The sequence below is a fragment of the Helianthus annuus genome, chromosome 14 (assembly GCF_002127325.2).
Source record: "Helianthus annuus cultivar XRQ/B chromosome 14, HanXRQr2.0-SUNRISE, whole genome shotgun sequence".
Taxonomy (NCBI): domain Eukaryota; kingdom Viridiplantae; phylum Streptophyta; class Magnoliopsida; order Asterales; family Asteraceae; genus Helianthus; species Helianthus annuus.
Genome location: NC_035446.2, coordinates 136645902 through 136667438, shown reverse-complemented (window position 1 = coordinate 136667438; position 21537 = coordinate 136645902). Strand labels below are relative to the sequence as shown.

The following is a 21537-nucleotide window of genomic DNA, read 5'->3' as shown; positions in this document are numbered from 1 at the left end:
CCTCCATTTGTAGGGGAAACTATGGCAAAATTTTCTAAAAATATAAACACTTAGAAAAATATTTATAAGTGTATTTTAACCATGGGTTTTCTACATAAATTTTGCCATAATTTTTGTTACAAAAATACAAGTATTGGAGGTTGGTTTTTATAAATAAGAATGGATAAATATATATTTAGAATATATATTTACATTAAAGACATGATGTGTTTGAGTACTTGTATGCTTTGTGTGGTAGTTATATTATTCTAGAGATGAAAAAAAATATAACTTGACAAAATACCAAGAAATTACAATCCAAAATATTACCAAGAATCTCATGGAATAATTATACAAGTTACACACTTAATATTGTGGAACCAAATGCAAGAACGTAGCTTACGAAATATTCCGGAGAATACCGATACAAATCTATTTTTGGTAAATATTACCAAGTTATATCATATTTCCAACAAGGAGAAAATATATTATTTTTAAAAAAATATATTTTCCTAGAATTTTTAGAAGATGTATGATTTTGGGAAAAATATACGTTTTATTGGATAAACTTGAAATACATTTGGGATGAAATAAGTTTATATATATTTTCTAAGCGAGACTTGAAAATATATTGTTTTGAAAATATATATTGGGAATATATTTGCATATTTTTATTTGGAATAATACACCGGAATACGACGCCAATACATGGCCAGTTATTCAAATAAAAGAATACGAGGATACATGTAAAAGATACCCCATCCTTGGGAAGGAAATACGATTACAAATACTTGAGAAGCATTATTACAAAATATTGTTTAAGCAATTATTCCAAAATTTAATAAATATAATTTAAGTTAAAATATTAATTATTTTAACAAATAATTATATACTTGGAATAATAACGAAGACACTTTAAAACGTAACTCAAGGGCACTAATCAATACTAAGGCAAGGCACAACCCGCTCGTCTAACGGACCGTAGTACGCATGTAGGTAGTCGTGCGTTCTAGAGGAAGCTATGAGTTACATCGGATACAAGGAATGCAAAACTGTGAGTTCATGTCCCCCTTTTCCTTTTAACTGTTTTCAGTTTTATAACTTCGGAGGTGAAATACATGTTACATATTGCTTACAAACAATTACCATGGTATGATTAGCTAAGGAAAGGTACTGCTAGATCACGTGAATGGGTAGGCCACTAGCTTAAGACCATTAATCCTTGTATAAGGACCGAGGGGCATGAGTGATAGATCTATTGGGTGTTGCGAGCCCCACCCATGGGCCTGCGAGTTGGCCGCATGTGGTGACTATGTCGTTCCGCCGGAGGGGCCGGTACGAAATACGCATACAGGTTTGAGTGCTTCCTATACCATGTCACTTATATTAATGTATTAGCTACACATTAATTGATCAGTTTTCCTTATTGCTTCATACCAGTTTACAAGTACATACATTCATACAAAGGTTTTCAAGAATGATTCGTGCACACATACTAAACACATGAACTCGCTCAACTTTTGTTTATGTTTTCAAACTACATGTATTTCAGGGAACTAATAAGTGGATCTGGTGGGCGTTGAAAGTTTTTATGCTGTGTTTGAAATAAAGATGTCATCCTTGGTCTTTGGGTTTGGTCGGTGTGTCTTATTCCTGGACGAGACACGTCTCCCAATCCATGGTGCTATTTAATATCTTTCGATGAGTCCTTTGTGAACTCATAAGCATTTTGGTATGATTGTAAAACTTAAATTTGAAGTCTACGTTTTTAAACAATGTTGTTATGTTATAAACTTATTCAATGGATGACAAACCAATGGTTTTATCAAATGTATCACAAGTAGTTGAATAGTATCCACAGGAGGGATCAAAATAAATAAAAATGTTGTTCAACAGATAAGACATCAAGCTTGCGAGACTTCTTAAGATGCTAAGGAGCTATTGCCAGCCGATTACGTGTAGTACCTGCACTTAATCTTTTTGGGAAAATACGTCAGTTTACACTGGTAAATACGTTCAACCGACACTTTTGAAAAATGTTTATTAAAATTGATTTGAATGCACGAGGCACAAATTCTTTTATAACTTGGGAGAATTATTTAAAATTATAATCTTGTGAACGAATTACATGTTCCTTCTATGCGTTCAGTAGCCCGGATCTAGTCCGGGTTAAAGATCAATAGACACACCACATTGCGTAAAACCGAGGTGGGTAAACCATCGGCTACGTCTTTTAATAGTATAGACATAATACCGGGTGTACGCCTACACCCGACTGTCAAGGTCGTGGCCATTTCTTCGAATGATGCCAAGGATATCCGGGACATGGTCATTAACCCCCCAAAGGCTTTTAAGTAACAAGACTGTTTAAATGAGCCGATCAAATTATTCAATTAACCACCTAAGCGATGGAAGATTTGATGCTCAATCAAGCGGTATTTTATATACCGTAACCCAAGCCCGTATAAGGGAAAATAAGTTAAGAGTATTTACCTTTGCAAGTATTGTCCTTAATCAGTTAAATCACAGATATCTTTTACTGGGGCTCCTATTCTGGAACGAAGGTTTTAAAATAACCTATTAGAATCCTAACGGGTCTTTATATTAGCCGTAGCCTAGACCGGTTAGTTTCGAGGGATAGATACGGTTTAATCGCGTGAAAGGCGAAAACCGAGAATGGAATGTGATTCTGACCCAACAAGTTCGGAGACTTGTTTTATACGGGTTTAATATTCACACTCTGAATCTTGGGGTCAAAATGATATGGTTTGACCCGTATCGGCTAATTTATGTAAACTAGTTACATAAGCCGAACCGTGCACGCAATAGGCGCAACGGGTAACCGTAGGAGTCCTACACCGTTTTCCTAAGTCAATATACTTTAAAGAGGTTGTGGTATCAGTAGGATACCTTCCATAATGCCCGTAACGAGTTTTAGTTCATTATATGCCCCGTAGGGGTCTTCCGGTCATTTTAAAGACTTTTAAAGGGATTTCTGAGTTCTACAGGAAACCTGAGTTTCCCGATCAGTTTAATAAGTCTAAAATATCTTATTTATTATTTAAAATTAGTAGCAACTGGAATCGGGTCAAAAGACCTTGTAGAACTCAAGTTTTGGCCAAAAAGGGCATATTCGGTATTTACCGAACCGTAGCCATAACCGCAGGTTATGAGCAGGTTAAAATTAATTAAAAATCTTTAAAAATCCCAAAATATTATTTTACTACAGTGGGTAAAAGTTTTGGTGATGAAATCTTGGTTTAGGTAGGCGTTATGCTAATTGCGCCGTTTATTACAAAAGTTTCTTATAAATGCGCTATTTAGCATAACTCCCATTCTAGACCTCGGGTTGGCGTGAAACTTTAGGGACATGCTTAGAATTTAGTAAGCAAGGTTATGGTCCCTTCACGTGTCCGAAATGCTCGTTTTATTTTAAAAAGGGCGTTACGGTCAACTTTTAAGTAATTAACGGAAATGCGTAAAAGACTCGGACAAACAACGAACCGGTCACAGAGGGTGATACCATCACGTGGCCTGGTCCTAAGAGAGTCCTAAGGCATATCTACATTGCACTAAAACGGGTCAGAACTGAAGTCAAAGCAAAAGTCAAACTTTTGCGACATTCGGCTCCGAACCGGGTTAATATAGCAAACGGTCGGATCAAACATGCTTAGATGAGTTTATATACTTATTATCATGTTTTATGATCATCAAAACAGGTTTCATATCATATATATTACAGATTATGTACAAAATCGCAAAACGGATTTCTGTTGACTTTTTAAGAATACGTTTGACTCGATATTTGAACTAGTTAGAGTGGTGATCAGGGGGAACCCTTTTAGAGGTTTATTACCCACATAAATACCAACTCATAACTACTTTTGATTCGAGAATTCACTGGACCATTCGTGATTTATCGCAAAGTCAATCGTTAGTTACGACGGATTGACTTTTTGGCTAAACTAAGCAAAAACAAAGCCATAGAAGGTTTGGCATACTTACAGAGACTTGATGTAAGACTTAGAACTAGAGAAGAACACTTGGGAGCTTCAGAAATGATCAGAGAATGTGTTTTGAGGTGTGTTTTGATTGTGAACCATGTATGCCTATTTATAGTGCACAACTTGCCTCTAGATCATTACAACACATCCTATGAATGAGTATGGATGGATGGCAGGTGTCCTAAGGTGCTATGGGTCGAGTAGGGGACGCCCATACCTCTGGGAAACCCATTCACAAATGTTTTACCGCTTTAAACAGCCAACAGCCAACTTTCTGTCGCTGGGCATCGCTAACGGACCGTATGGCTTGGGCCTTGCGGTCCGTAAGCCTGTGGCGGAGACAAGCTTAATCATTCACCCCTTTACGATCCGTAAGGCAGGGCCCTTGCGGTCCGTAAAGGCTGTTTTTAAATCTTTTTTCAATCTTTTAAAATGATTAATAAAATCTTTGTAATTAGTAACGAAATCTTTGGTAATTAATAACCTGACCTTTCGGGTTTGAAGGGGTAACTTTGCGATTTGGCCCTCGATTATTTACAACCAAGGGCCTCGTGTTATTTACCCGTACTGTTAAGTCCCCGGTTATCTTGTTAATTATTCGGAAAGCCTTGACTTTCATTGTTGACGCTTTTAACCCTTCTCGTACGAATTTGATCATAACTTTCTCGTTCTAAAACGGAACTTCGCGGAATTTATACAGTATATTCTAGTGAGCGTATTTTACTGTTACAAAGCCTCGGGTACATCAAAGGGTCACTCAGAGGTATAATTAAACATGTTGACACAGTTAACCCCTGTAGCTTGTAATCTCTCACTTTCTTCCGCGTTCCGCTTCCGTACGATCCATGATTTATTCGTTTGAAGGTACGAGCATCGTTAGGGTTACTGTACAGTATATTTACCCTTGTTTGACATTTATAACCCTCGAATTTATATACTTTCAAGGTTTGTCAACATTAGTCCTTTATTAAATATATAACGCCACGTGTAAACTTAAGACACGTGTCAATACATTATTGGACACAAAATTTCGAGGTGTTACAGGCATTAACCAAGAAAACTAACATCGTTTGTGTTAAAGGTTATACCTTGTAGTAAAACATGAACATAAAGGTTGGTTTTTGTCGATTTCATAGTGAAAGGTACGAAGTGTAGTTTGGGTATAAGATAAAGGTTGATTTCTGCAATTTAGTTTAAAAGTTGTAATAGAAAATACGTTTAAAATTAACCAATATATAATAAATAAAAAATATAAAAGTTACAATAATAATTAAATACCTATTTATTTGTTGTTTATCGTTCTTCTAACTTTATATATATACTAGGTTATAACCCCATGTATTACACGGGTTGAATAAATGTAATTTTATATACTAAATTAAAAAAAATTATTCTTTAAAATCTCGTTTATTACACGAGTTGAACAAATGTAATTTTATATATTAAAATTATATCTCTAAGAATCCCATGTATTGTACTGAATAAATGTAATTTTATATACCAAATAATAAAAACTCGTGATTTGTACGGGTTGAATAAATCTAATTATATATACTAAATAACAAAAAAAATTATATCTTTAAAAACATGGTGTATTACACAGGTTAAATAAATGTAATTTTATAACATTGTATATTACTCGGGTTGGATAAATGTAATTTTATAAACTAAATAATAAAAAATTATATCCTTACAAACCTCGTGTATTATACAGGTTGAATAAATCTAATTATATGTACTAAATCATCATCATCATCATCATCATACTCAGTAAATCCCACCAATAGCAAAACTAAGGTAGGGTCTGAGTAGGGTAAGATGTAGAGGCTGCTTTCGGTGAGACTCCCGGCTCGATAGTAGTTTTGCATCAAGCCTTGGACATAAAGCACATAACACTCAGCAATCGGGACAAAGACCGATTAGTGCATGTTCCCTTTTGTCTTTCTGTTATCAACGCCACCACATGATGATGATGCATTATTAACCGTCCGTCGCTTTTAACGTTATTTTCACAAACTTAGTAAAATAACGTTAAAATTAGTGCAATTTCACTTTTGCCTTCCGAGCATCCACACATATATATTATATGCGCATACCGCAAGCGAGGCGAATATATGATGTTCATTGTTTATAAAAAATATATAATATGTGCAACATCTTAAATGTTTGTTGTTAGAATCAATTCAATATTATGAATAAATAAGAAAGATAAAATACGAAGGGAAAGAAAGCATTATTTAAAAAATATCTTTAATTTATAACTTAAATTTGAAGAAAATATATTGTTTGAAAAAATAGAATATTTATAGCTTAAATTTGAAGATAAAATATTATTAGAAAAAATAGAATGATTTTATCCGACATTCAAAGTAAGATAAGATTTAATATTAATTGATTATTTATTATTTAATTAATTGATATAAGATAAGTATGAAAATGCAGGAAATTACAAATGTAGACGCCTTCAATGAATGACACGTGTCATTTATTGGTTTCTTTTATTATATAGTATAGATATAGATCTTACATGTAATAATATTTTTGTACTTCACATGTCATAAAGCAAAATGTAATGTAAAAACAATTAGTCATTTTTCATCCGGTTTTAATAGTTTTTAGGTTAAATATTAAGTCAAAACCGCGCATAACCACTAGAGAGGCATATGCAATGTTGTAAAAACTGTGACTAGTCGGGATTAATTGATAGTCGGCTAGTAACCGATTAATTTTTCGTTAATCAGTCCATTAATCGTTAGTCGGCTCTAGTCAGGCCTAGTTAGACCTAGTTGGCCGACTAAAAATCGGCAATTCCGACCAGATTCTGGCAAAAAATCTATATATTCCGGCCAAAACCTCTAAATTCCGGCCAATTTTCAACCAAACCAAGTGAATTCAAACAATTAATCTTGTATACTTAAAAAATAAGTTGAATAAGAGTTAAAACATAGCTACTTTAAATATTACCTAAAAAATGTGTATATGTATACATAAAACTGAAAATTACATATAAAAAACCTGATCCGATTAATCCTGAGTAGTCGTTAATCCTCACCTCACTGGTCGACTAGCGACTAGCGAGTTCTCCTACCTTGGGCATATGCAAATAATTAAGGTTATCTACAGTAAGTCAAAATTGTGCATAAGCCTCCTTCGTCCATTGATGTCTCATATCTCTATGCTCTGATGGTGAATGATGGTCGAAAACCACCTCATAAATGCTTTAGAACCCATACAAAAGGAATCAAAATCGTGCATAACCGCTACAACGACATAAGTTACGCCGTGCGACATAATTTACGCCACCTTGTACAGTTTTTTATGTTGCGGGGACTATTAACATTGGTGATTTACACTAATCTGGAGAAACCTGTTGTAATTTATGTAGGGTATCATAATTTATGTTGGTATGTGTACATTTCTTCCATTTTGACTTTTTGATCCGCTACATGGCTCATTGGTGTTAAATTCTTCCCAAATGCTTGGAGTCTTCACTCGTGACCTACATATACAAAAGCGACATAGCAGCTTGCTTTCGGTTCTGATTAATGATAAAAACATGATTTAAGATGCTAAATGAACACGAATTAACAACACGTATCAATTGGTAAACATTAGATGAGCTTGTTTGGTTGAAGTGTTGGACACACGTCACATGATGTTGTGTTGACGTAATTAATCCCGTTTTACATTCATGTTAGACTTGTTAAATGTTTATTCTTACATTTTTTAAAATATATAACTTTTAATTTCATCGTGAATTATTTATCTATATGTTATATGTATACGTGTATACATTTATATGCACTTATATACATTGGTGCATTTTGAGCATTAAATATTACATAAATTATGACAAGGAGAGGATTTGTTTCTAACAATTACATATGACGGCTTTGTATATATATACATCCTTCCTTACTTCCAACATTGCGTTTGCATCTTCTTCATGTTGGAATCAAATCCATTTTGACTCTATCTTTCAACTTTGTGGATGAAGTCAACAAAGTTACAATCTTTGGGGCTGAAAAGCAAACGATAGTTTTAAAGATGATTGATGCGCTCTATTGCTACAATGGAAAATCAAATTGGGTCTTGTTTTCATGTCAGGGTGCTTATCATCACAAACTTACCTTTCAAAGTTTTTGTGTAGCACATAGGCTATACAAGCCTGTCCCTGATACTTGAAGTGAGTTCACGCCTTATAAAGGAATGCAAAATTATGTGAGCGTGTATCGCTTTACATTGCTCTAAAAATACCTTGCAAGTGAGATTTATGAGTACCTTTGAGGTGTTTTTTAAAACACAATTTTATGTTCCTTTGTAAATGTGTGTATCCTTATGAGTTTCGTTGATAGCTAGGTTCGACTTGATAAAGACGTAATGTCACATGAAAGTTTGAAAAAAAAAATATAATGTTAAGGAGACTAAAATTTAGCATCCGGAGACCACAACCCCAAAGGTTGAGGTCATCTCCCTCCATTACTAATCGCTAATCATCCACTACCAATAGCCCTCAACCATAATCTCATCTTCTACGAGTTAACCCATCATTAGGATTACTTTTGTTAAGTATAATATAACTCTTGTAAATGTTTAATTTGGGTCCAGAGTTTCACACTTTGAACAGGTTTACATGTATAAACGAGGAATAAGTTTATATATGTATCTACATACGTTAGTACGCACACATGCATGTATGTTAGCATGCGTGTGAACTACTACATGACTTTTGTGATTTAATTAGTGTACGAAAATAAGATCGTATTTGTATTTATTGGTACATTTTAAAAGTTTGATCTGTCAAATGTAAATAGTTGAAGATGACCCTAGAGGACGAAGTGTTCTTTAATGACATGTTGAAGATGAGGTTACAACTCTATTAAAAAATACAATTTGAAGAGAAGGAAGTAGGTTAAATGATCAAAATAGTTCTTTTATGCAAGTCACTTGACGACCTCTAAGAACAGTTTGTGACAAATGGCAAATAACCGTTCATTACGTACAATCTAATCATTATCTTTATTTACATAATCTCATGCATTTAGCGTAATTTAATTACGTAACTTTGTCGTTTTTAGATAACAGTGTTAGGACAAGAAAACAATGCTAAAACATATGTTGGTTTTCGTCGTATTTCGAAACCAATCAAACAATGTCCTAAAATTGTTGGTAGAAAGTGATGCGCGCACTATTCATGGTTACACTATTCATGCAAGCAAAACCGTGAAAATAGAACGAAACAATGAAAAACGACACACGGATAACATAACTGAGTCCATTTACATAAGAAAACACTAATATGATGCGACAACCGGTAATTTACGGCTCTTAATTATGCGATTAACAAATGTTTAGGCGATAAAAAATAGTGTTTAAGACACGAATTAGCTTACTTAGGCTATTGGAATGCCTTTGAACACTTATCAGACGTTACAGTGCGCGTATGATGATCTGTGGAAAGATATGCGAAACGTTAAACGACAACAAATTGAAAACCGAACAAAATACTGACAACGCCGACAAATACATATTTTCTACGAATATTTTATATTTATGAATTTAGTTTTACGAATTTATCGTACTTCCGTACGCCACAAAGCGCAAACGTGAATGAGAAACGCGACTGCAGGAACGCACCGGCAACAAAACGGAGGCATCAGAGACGCGTAATACCTCTAAAACTTAAATTTTACAACATATTGAGATTCGTAATTATATCTTTATATCCGTAGGCGAAACCGGATCGAAAAACGGTTAAAATGACAAATGACGCCATTTTACGCGAATTATACCGTAAGCGACGAACGAACGCGTCAACGATTACCTACACTTTTTTAAATATTGTTCAAACCTAATTTTTTTTTGTTTACGACACTACGGAGAGTTTGGGTTTTGATAACAGGTCTCGTAGAAATTACGGGCCACTTAAACACGAGATTGGGCTTGTGGGCCTTGAGCCCAACCCAAGCCCATTAGAACAAACCCTATATATTTATAAGTGATGGAACCCTAAAATTCTCACTTATCATTAGCCGACACCCTCTCTAAATTCCCCTTTTCTTCTCTACAGGTGTTGTCTTCAACACACACACATAGAAACACATACAAGAACCATGTTTTTTTTTTTAAATAAACACACATAAATCGGTTTGCTTCTCTCTCAATGTCTTCCAGCAACACAAAAGAGATATCATCTCTAAACGCACACAAACACAGACAAACCTAAATCAAAACCTCAGTCCTTCACATCTCAAACACCTACACACACCAACAAACCCCTGCTCTCTCGTGATGCCTCTGGCCGACCACAACCGGAGCCGGAACCGGCGGCCAGAGAGCTTCTCCGGTCGATATGTTTGCTCGGTGGAACACCCCCCACTCTGATCTCACCTGCTGCAAACCCACCTCCGATCACCTCTTTTTACGGCGACAGAAGCAGCAGCGCCGCCGCTCATGGCGGCGGCAATGGATTCCGGCAACCGTTCTTTCTCGGGTAAATCGCACCGTAGGAGTCGACGAAACCCGACTGTGACCGGAGACGCCATTTCTTGCAGTAGCGCCTCGCGTACGGCGGCGTGTGTATCCTTTTCGACAAGTTTACCGGTAAGCCACATCTCCTCACTCATCATCACTTCCCTGTTTCTTTTATTTTTCGGATGGTGATGACTGATAATGTGGTTAATTATGATGCTGTTACTGTTGAAGAAGATGATGGTTATGAGGATGATTGACGGCGACGGTGGTGGCGGTTATTTGGTTTCAGGCTCGATTTGGTTCGAGTCACGTTTAAGTTCAAGATTCGCGTGTCGCGACTCAGCTTGGTTATGGGTTCAGGTTCACTCCAGTCGACTCGGTCAACACCGGGTCGACTCATTCAACACCGGGTCAACCCAGTCAACCGGTCAATGTCAGTCAACATTGGTCAACGAAGTCAAACCAGTCAACACATCAGGTTGACTGGTCAAAGATGGTCAACTGGGATCTCGGTTCAGTTACGGTTCACAACTATGGTCAACTGGTCAACACAAGATGTGGTAAAGTCTTAACGACACGAATTTTCGTCGTATCGTTTATATAGTTACATTTTTTTACGCGTACCGAGCTCGAACCGAATATATTTAGTGGTTGTTTTCATTTTTTTTACAACTAGAATTACGACCCGCCGCAATGCGGCGGGGATTCTTTAGTTATAACTAAGTCGATTTAGGACGCACACGTTATGTTGAACCTGTCAAACTGGAAAAAATAGACGATGTAAAAACGTTCACCCACACACGCACGTTGCGTCGTGTTAACTCGCAAAATTTAGAACGAAACGTAAAAACCGAAGCATAAAGCGAAAAATTTGTAGAAAATGAAAATTATAAAGGATCAAAGTTGAAAGTAAAAAAAGTTGTGAGGATAGATTTGTAAAAAAATCAAAGCCAAGATTACAACACATAAGTAAAAAAAATCAAAGTGGTTAAATCGCAAAAGATGGAAACTTTTGAATTAGAAATGAATAATCAAGTTAATGAAAGGGGTTAAATTGTATAAGATGGGAACTTTTGAATTAGAAGTGAAAAATCAAATTAATTAAAGGGGTTAAATTACCAAATATTAAAACTTTAAACTCAAATTGTCAAAGATTAAAACTTTAGGGTTAAAATGGAAATAAAGATTAAACTTTAAACTTAACTTGCCAAAGCTTGAAACTTTAGGGTTAGAAATAAAAAATCCATTTTTTTTTTGAAAAACTCCCAAAGCCACTTTTACAACTACTATATGCATAAACTTGTTGGTTATTTATAAGGTTTTAATACTCGACGAAAAATATATATTGTGTTTGATTGTTTTGTTTTGACAAAATAACGACAACTTGAGTTGTCGGGTTATCCTAAAAACAGAGGAAACTCTGTCCGATTTTCATAAAATTCCGAAACACGAAACGTATGTTATTCCAAAAACGACACTTATAAAAAAAATTCAAGTTTTCTTATAAGATAAAATATAGAGGGTATTACTTATTTTGGCGACGTTTACTAATTAACGAAAACTCATATGAAATAAATGTTACGTTTATTTTAAACCACTAACACTCGAACCTTACTTTATTTATTTCAAATACCCAAAACTCAGAAGTATTTTATAAAACAAATATAAACGTTTATGTTTGTTCTAAAGGTCGTTACTTCGTGTTATTTTTATAAAATAAAAATAATATGTGTACTTATTTCAAACGACGGAATTCGAAACTTATATTTCGAACGTTTAGTATTCGGAAATCGTATAAGATAAGTATAATTATTTATTCTTATTTCGATCTCTTAGAACCTGAATATTCTTATAACATGAATATAGTCGTTATATTCATTTCAAACGCCAATATTTCAAATATATATATATATATATATGTGTGTGTGTGTGTGTGTACATATTTATTTTACATCTTATAAAAGCTACGACGAAAAGTACGTTGATCCATCCACGTACTTCTAATTCACGACGACCAACTCGACAACGCAAGTATATGTTTACATTTGAATATATATAAATACATATCTTAACCATTCGAAAACTAAGTTGTTTTCGAGACTTAGTTTTATCCCGGTCATAAACGGGATCAACTAACAATAGTTTGGTTATTTAAAACCAAAATATTAACACCTTCCTTCGTAGAGTCGTTTCATTAACGACTCGGTAGAGCTCGGACACGTAGATTAGCTACGTTGATTTAATTAGAAACTTATAAGTAATTCCTTTTTAGGAATGCTATAGTTGCACGCTAGCGAGTCACGTCTTGGAAACGACATCACGGAGTCGCATTTAGCTAGCTTTGCACATGGAAATCCTGGTGAGTTCATAACCCCTACTTTTTACTGTTTTACATTTTTATAAAAGTTTTCGGGGGTGGAAAGACATGCAAACTTTTTGCAAAAGCAAACAATATTTCGATGAACGAAAACACATATTTATAAACCATGTTGCAAATGATTTTCAACGAACTTGAATGGTTTACGAATGATTTATACTAAACATACCGGTTCTACAAAACATGCATGATTTTCATGACTAGTGACGAGGATGTCCTAGTTACAACAATGGGACTGGGTTGGCCTGCTGACAAAAAACGAGACAACTCAGTGGGTTCATGTCCCCTTTTCTTTTAACGTTTCGGTTTACAACTTTCGGGGGGAAATACATGTCAAACTTAGGTATGATTAAGTTTTGAAATGAACTCTTAGATCATGTGAGCATAGGCTGTAACTGAGGTGTCATTAATCCTTTTGAGGACCAAGTAACAAAGGTTAGATCTAATGGGTACGGGCGAGCCCCACTCACGGTCCAGGGGTGACCACTAGAGTGCTGTTGTGTCCATTGTCAAGAGTTCGACACTTAAATTGCCTACGCGGGTTGAGTACCTCCTATGTCGTCGCATATATTAATGTCCTCGCGAAACATTAATGATCAACATGTTCATAAACACTTTACATACCAACTTACAACACTATAACTTTCATATGTTTTTAATATTCATTTGACGCAAACTCATACTACATGGATTTACAAACTTGGGTAACGTTTCCAACTTATGTACAAGTAAGAGGACGGTTTGGTCCTGCTTACAAAGACTCTAGAGGGCTAGACTCACAGTTTTCATACAACATGTCGAGAAAATGATTTTACTAATTTTTTCCACAACTTATAAAAACCAGTTATTCAAAAAGATTGATTCCAAATGTTTTACAAACAAACTATAAACTCGCTCAACTTTATGTTGATTTTTCGTGTGTTCTTTCTCAGGTGGCATTTTTTTTTAAAACTATGGAACAGTTGGAATAGGAGAACCCATGGGAATTCAAGTACTTAGCGGCGTTCATTTCTAGAAGTCTTAGCTTATTTGCTTCCGCTGTGCAATGAAGATACCAGTCCAGTCACGCCATGCTCTGATATTTCGGGGTGTGACATATAAAAACATATCTTGCAAAAATCTAGGACTTTCCGGTATAACGCCCTAATCACTAAAACGTCCGTTTCGCTAAATATATGACAATTTTAACTCGTCCGAATTTATTACTTAGCATTTCCGGGACTCCGGAATTATGACAAATCATAACAAACATTTGAAAATAATATGTAAGGACCTGCAAAAATGTCCCAAAACGACTCGTAAGTGAAAACCCGGACCCCTGAAACCCGAATGTGCATGAAAAACCAAGAAAACAAGGATTTTTGATTTCAGGCGGGCCTCGTAAAACGTAAGCTTCGGCTTACGCGGGCCACGTCAACTTAAAGTTGACCGGATAAGCGTGCCGGGCCATGTGTCGCACACATGGCAGCCCTACTCGTGACACACAAGCCCTGCACGTAGACTAGGGGCCCTCGCGGGCCGCGTAAGATTTAAGTATGGGTTTACGCGGGCCGCGTAAAACCCAAAAACCAGCTATAAATTGATCAGTTCATGGGCTTTGCATCTGTGAACGTAAAACTTTCTAAAACACGAAAGAAACTGCTCAAAATCACACTTTTACATAGGGAAACACTGCTATGAATACAAGGTATTAACTCGATCACTGCTACGATACAATGTCCGATCGATCGAAACCAATCTGATGGATGTTTAAGTGCTGCCCGAATACGGGCTATACTTTGTCATTCGTCTTGAGGGTTTTGATTTCGTGAGCTTATCGTAAATGTTGTATTAAGTTACTGATCTAGTTTCGTGTGCATTGTTGTTTAAATTAGGTTATCAGGCTTATCAGTAGGCTAAACTCTGCCTAACTAAACTTGCAATGTGAGTCATTCTCTTTTTATCAACAATGTTTTACAATACTCAAATTATTTTCAAAAGATATAATTACAGGGATTAAGTCTTGGTTATCTTGAATCACTGGCAAGTGGGGTATTGTGCACATTACTAATTTCTCACGGTTAGGTTCACCAACCTAACAGTGATAATCATCACTACTTGGGTGAAAGGACCCAATAGTGGTATGACCATCGTCACCAGGGTGTGACACGGCGCCAGATAAAAAAAATAAGATAGTAGCCATTGTAAGCGCTCTTATGCTGTAATTTATAACTATGCGTCGTTTTATTAAAATTTAGTGACTCGCCAGTATTTCCCCGCTGGTAAAATATTTTTTTTAAACATGTTTCAGGTGACTTACTGTGAATCAAGGAAAAGTGCTACGAAGCACTAACAAAGCTTGAAGTGGTGGCTCAGTAAAAAAAAAAAAAAATAAACATGTTTTGTAAAACAAGGGATTTCCTTGTGAAATTCCCTTTACTGTAAATTATGGGGTTTGTCCCAAATTATAATATAAAATAATTGGGCATTTTCAAGTTTTAAAAGATCCTGTTAAAACTTCTGATGTCAACTCAAATAACAAATACCATGGGTTTCTATCTCGCGGCTCCTAGACCAGGTCACACCGGGACGGGGGCCGTAACAGAAAAAGGTGGTATCAGAGCCACTGATTTAAGCCAATTAAGTATTTAGAAATATTTAATTTTTCTGATTGCCATTTTGTGATTTTGTGAAAACTTAATTTACAATAAATAAAATCTTAACTTAAATTTGTGTGTGTCGTCATGTGTGCTAACAGCATGAATGAACTGTCAGAGGTACTCCGAAACTTCACTATCCATAGCACCGATATGGATACTACCGACACATTCACTGGCTACCAGGCTGATACTGAAGAGCCAATGGTGTTCCAGGCCCAACCGCAGGAGAAACCAAAGACGAAAAAGAGAAGAAGACTTGTATGCTGGAGGCGTATGCGTAGGAAGAAACCAGCGGTACAGAAAGTCATAGAGACTGAGGATCCGAAGGATAAGGGGAAAGGAAAAGAGATTGGGGAAAGTTACGGGCAAGCCCAGGAAATGCCATCATGGGAAGAGCTAGATCGTAAACTGGCACTTAGCGACCTCATTGGACCTGCCAATGAAAACCTCTTCAATTACCAAGTTGAATCACAACTTCCTGTTAATCTAGAGCCTGCTATCCTAGATTCCATTGTCAACCCCCGACCTCTACAAGGAGAGCTGGAAGAATGGTGGACCACTGACTGGCAATTTCAGAATCTCTTAAATAACCCTAACACCATTTTCCCCCAATTTGACCCTGAACCTGCACCAAACCCACCTATGAGCACTGAGAACTTGGCTGAACTCCGCCACTATGGCTAGAAGCTGGTGGATGCCGGAAATCGAATCCGAGGAGTGGGGGAACTGATCTTATGGAAATACGACGAGAGGGAGCGTCGTTTCTGAGACGCCAGTTGGTTGTGGTTGCATGGTGGTGTGGTTATGTGTTTAATAATAATAAAATAATAATAAAAATATAATCATGTAAAATAACTTAAAATAAAATCTTTTGTAAGATAACTGGTGTCTACAGATGCATACTAAAATATATAAAATACGAAAGTCGCAAAGTCGACAATTTTGGCTATACGTGTTGACGTGATTTTGTGCGATTATTTTATTTGCGTTTGGTTGTTATTTATTTGTGCCAATAACTTGTATATACTGTTAATTATCAGATGGAACACGCTGTTAATGAACCAGTTAATGAAGTTAATCAATCGGAACACAATAATGAGGATCACTTTCTAAATCGGCAAGATATAGAAAACATCGTCGCTCAGGGAATAGCTAATGCTATCCCAGCAATCGTCGCTGCTGTTAAAAGTCCTGTTGTGCCTTCACAAGCCAACCCCAGTAAACGCACGCGCGACGATAATTTTAGTAACAGTGTTAATGGAGGCGGCATCCATAAGAATAATGTGGTTCAAGCTCCAGTGCTTAAGAAAATGAAAGTTGCAACACCTGGTTGCACTTATAAGGAATTTTTTGTCTGTAAACCAGTCGAATTTGCAGGCAATGAAGGGGCGACAACCGCACTGTGTTGGTTAGAGAAAACTGAAGAAGTAATTAAAATAAGTAAATGCACAGAGGAAGACAAAGTTATGTATGCTTCTTACCTTTTCAAGGAAGAGGTATTAGAGTGGTGGAATATGGTATTGCAAGCCAAGGGAAGTGACATGGCTTATACAATGAATTGGGAAGAATTTAGACAATTGGTGGAAAGAAAATTTTATCCTGAATATGAAAAGGAACAAATGGCAAATAAGTTCCTGAGCCACCGAATGGTGGATGTTGACTGTCGAGGGTATACTTCGAAATTTTTCGAGTATGCCGGAATTGTGCCAACTCTGGCATCGCCAGAACCGGTACTTATTTCTCGCTACATTTGGGGTTTGATTAGCGAGATTCGTGATATCGTCAAAGCTGCAAGACCCCGCACGATTAACGATGCGGTGGAGTTAGCCAAGACCTTGACCGGCAGACTGGTACGCACGCGAGAAGAAAATAGAAAGAAGGAAGTGGCCTAAAAGATTACCCAAGGATTCTGTGTGGGTAATAGTAGTCATTTCAATAAAAAGGGAACCGGGCAACCTTCTACTGCTCCATTCTACAGCACCTATAAAAGTAAGCATTTTGGAAAATGCAAAAGGCATTGCAATTTCTGCAAAATTATGGGGCATCAAGAAGAAGATTGCAAGAGGAAGAAATCAACAGTCTGCTTCAACTGTGGAGAAGCTGGACATTTTAGGCCAGACTGCCCTAAACTGGTTAAACCAGCTGACAACAAGGCTAAACCTGCAGAAGGAACTACCAAAAAGAATGCAAGAGCCTTCCCGTTGACTACACAGGAAGCAGATCTGATTCCGGATGTGATAGCGGGTACGTTCCTAGTTCACAACGTTTATGCGAAAGTATTATTTGACTGTGGTGCAAACCAAAGTTTTATAAATACTTTGTTCTGCCAAGCTCTTAATCTACCTTTAACCAGGCTTAAGCAAATTTATTCGGTAGAAACAGCAGACGGGAACTCTGTTAACATAGATACGGTTTTGCAAAAAGAAAATATAGAACTTTCAGGTCATAAATTTTCTGCAAACCTGTTACCTATGAATTTAGATGGATTCGATGTTGTGTTAGGAATGGATTGGTTAGTAGCCAACCATGCTCGAATCCTCTGTGATAAGAATTCCATAAAAATTCGTGCGCCATTAGGAGAAATAATCGTGGTTGCAAGAGATAAGCCACGTAAGTCAATGAAGTTCATTTCTGTAATGAAAGTTGCTAGTTATGAACGAAAGCAAGGAATAATGTATATGATTTTGGTAATCATTAGCACTAAGGGTAAGGAACTTAAAGAGATTCCCGTAGTATCAGAATACCCGGATATATTCCCAGAAGAACTACCTGGATTACCACCTGATAGGGAAGTAGAATTTAGAATTCATCTAATTCCTGGAACTACACCGATAGCCAAGGCACCTTATCGGTTATCACCCAGTTCATCCCCGTGGGGAGCAAGGGATGAATTATTAAGCAAAGGATTTATACAACCTAGTTCATCCCCGTGGGGAGCACCAGTATTGTTTGTGAAAAAGAAAGATGGTTTGATGCGAATGTGTATCGATTATAGGGAATTGAATAAAGTTACAATTAAGAATCGATACCCATTACCTAGGATGGATGATCTTTTTTATCAGCTTCAGGGAGCTAGATATTTCTCTAAGATAGATTTACGCTCCGGATACCATCAGTTGAAAGTACAAGAAGAAGACATACCTAAAACCGCTTTCAGGACTAGGTATGGTCACTACGAGTTTACAGTTATGCCATTTGGACTAACAAATGCTCCCGCATCATTTATGGATATGATGAATAGGATCTGTAAACCGTATTTGGATAAATTTGTAATTGTCTTCATCGATGATATACTTATTTATTCCAAAAGCCAGGACGAGCATTGTGAACATTTACATGCACTCTTAACTTTGTTAAGAAAAGAGAAGCTTTATGCCAAATTCTCTAAGTGTGAATTTTGGCTACAGGAGGTGCAATTTTTAGGACATATGGTGAATCACGAAGGTATTTACGTAGATCCCTCCAAAATAGAAGCAATCACCAAATGGAAGGTCTCGCAATCAGATGTGGAAGTTAGAAGTTTTCTAGGGTTAGCCGGATACTATAGGCGATTTATTAAGGATTTTTCTAAGATAGCTGTGCCATTAATTAAGCTAACCTGTAAAGCAGTGAAGTTTGAATGGGGACCTAGACAAGAAGAGGCTTTTAAGATTTTAAAACAAAGGTTAACAAACGACCTAATTCTAGCCTTACCAGAAGGGACAAAAGATTTTGAAGTTTACTGTGACGCTTCTTGTCACACCCCGATTTCCACGTGTCTCACCTGTGGGCCCGGTGGGGGATTACCGTGACGTAGTTGGCAACAATATAGTCAAACCACACAATATATGAATGCACAGCGTAAGCATAAAGATAATTATATTTCAACCATTGTTTGTAATATCAAATGTATTACGAATAGTCGAAAAGTATCCACAGGAGATCAAATAAAAATATAAGTATTGTTCAACAGACGTAGGCATCTTAAGCTTGCGAGACTCTTTATAATGCTAAGGAGAAATATCCAACCTATTACGCATAGTACCTGCATTTAGTCTTTTTGGGAAAATACGTCAGTTTACACTGGTAAATACATTCAACCGACACTTTTGTAAAATGTTTATTAAAATTGATTTGACTGCACAAGGCACAAACTCTTTTATAACTTGGGAGAATTATTTAAATTTATAATCTTGTGAACGGATTACATGTTCCTTATGCGTTCAGTAGCCCGGATCTTGTCCGGGTTAAAGATCAATAGACACACCACATCGACTATTTATGCACTGACGAGTGTACGCCTACACTCCGCGCTTAGGTCGTGGCCATTTCGTAAAATGATGCCAGGGATATCTGGGACATGGTCATTAACCCCCCAAAGGCTTTTAAGTAACAAGACTGTTTAAACGAGCCGATCAAATTTATTCAATTACCCACTCAACGGTGGAGAATTTGATGCCCGATCAAGCGGTATGCTATATACCGTAACCCAAGCCCGTATAACGGAAAATAAGTCAAAAGTATTTACCTTTGCAAGTATAAATCCTTAATCGAAATAAATTGCAGATAGCTTTTACTGGTCTCCTATTCTGGAACGGAGGTTTAAAATAACCTATTAGAATCCTAACGGGTCTTTAATTTAGCCGTAGCTTAGACCGGTCAGTTTTAAGGATAGTTACGGTTTAATCGCGTGAAAGGCGAAAACCGAGAATGGAATGTGATTTGGGCCCAACAAGTTTGAAGACTTGTTTTATATGGGTATAATAACCACACTCTGGATTTTGGGGTCAAAACAATATGGTTTGACCCGTTTCGGCTAGTTTATGTAAACTAGTTACATAAGCCGAACCGTGCGCGCAAAAGGCGTAACGGGTAATCGTAAGAGTCCTACACTGGTTTCCTAAGTCAATATGCTTTAAAGAGGTTGTGGTATCAGTAGGATACCTTCCATAATGCCCGTAACGAGTTTAAGTTCATATTATGCCCGTAGGGGTATTTCAGTCTTTTTAAAGAATATAAAAGAGGTTTCTGAGTTCTACAGGAAATCTGAGTTTCCCGAACAGTTTATAAAGTCCAAAATACTTTATTTATTATTTAAAATCAGTGGCAACTGGAATCGGGTCAAAAGACCTTGTAGAACTCAAGTTATGGCCGAAAAGGGTATATTCGGTATTTACCGAACCGTTGCCATAACCGTAGGTTATGAGCAGGTTAAAAATAATTAAAAATCTTTAAAAATCCCAAAATATTATCTTACATCAGTGTGTAAAAGGTTTGGTGTCGAAATCTAGGTTTAGATAGGCGTTATGCTAATTGCGCTATTAAATTACTAAAGTTTCCGTAATTTGCGCTATTTAACATAACTCCTATTCTGGACCTCGTATTGACGTGAAATTTTAGGGACATGCTTAGAAATCAGTAACTAAGGTTATGGTTCTTTCACATGTCCGAAATTCTCGTTTTAATTTAAAAATGGCGTTACGGTCAACTTTTAAGCATTTAACGGAAAGGTGTAAAAGACTCGTACAAACAACGAACCGGTCACAGAGGGTTATACCATCATGTAACCTGGTCCTAAGAGAGTCCTAAGGCATATCTAAATCATACTTTAACGGGTCAGAACTGAAGTCAATGCAAAAGTCAAAGCTTTGCGACTTTCGGCTCCGAACCGGGTCAAAACAGTAAATTGTCGGATCAAACAAGTTTAGACTAGTTAATATACTTATTATCATGTTTTATGAGTGTTTAAACAGGTTACACATCATCTACATTACTGATTATGCATTAAATCGCAAATTAGCATTTCTGTTGACTTTTTCTAAGCACGTTTGACTCGACATTCGGACTAGTTAGAGTGGGAATCAGAGGGTGCCCTTTTAGGGGTTTAAAGCCCACATAATTACCAACATATAACTATCTTTGATTCGACAAACCACTGGACCATTTGTGATTTATCGCAAAGTCAATCGTTAATTACGACGCATTGACTTTTAAGCTAAACTATGCATAAACTAAGCCACAAAAGGGTAGGCATACTTACAGAAGCTTGGTGCACGACTAGGGATGATAGAAGAATGCTTTAGAG

General features: G+C 36.6%; 1 protein-coding gene across 2 annotated transcripts; it reads left to right on the top strand.

Moving 5' to 3' along the window:
* The first annotated feature begins 10017 nt into the window (after positions 1 to 10017).
* LOC110903867 lies at positions 10018 to 11126 on the top strand. Of its 2 annotated transcripts, none has more exons than XM_022149665.2 (2): positions 10018 to 10586; positions 10692 to 11126. In XM_022149665.2, the coding sequence occupies exons 1-2, from the start codon at positions 10437 to 10439 to the stop codon at positions 10938 to 10940; spliced, it is 399 nt and encodes a 132-aa protein (XP_022005357.1). In that variant the 5' UTR covers positions 10018 to 10436; the 3' UTR covers positions 10941 to 11126. The 2 variants fall into 2 exon arrangements, with proteins under 2 accessions (XP_022005357.1, XP_022005356.1); XM_022149664.2 differs by having other exon boundaries at positions 10689 to 11126.
* Positions 11127 to 21537: the final 10411 nt, after the last annotated feature.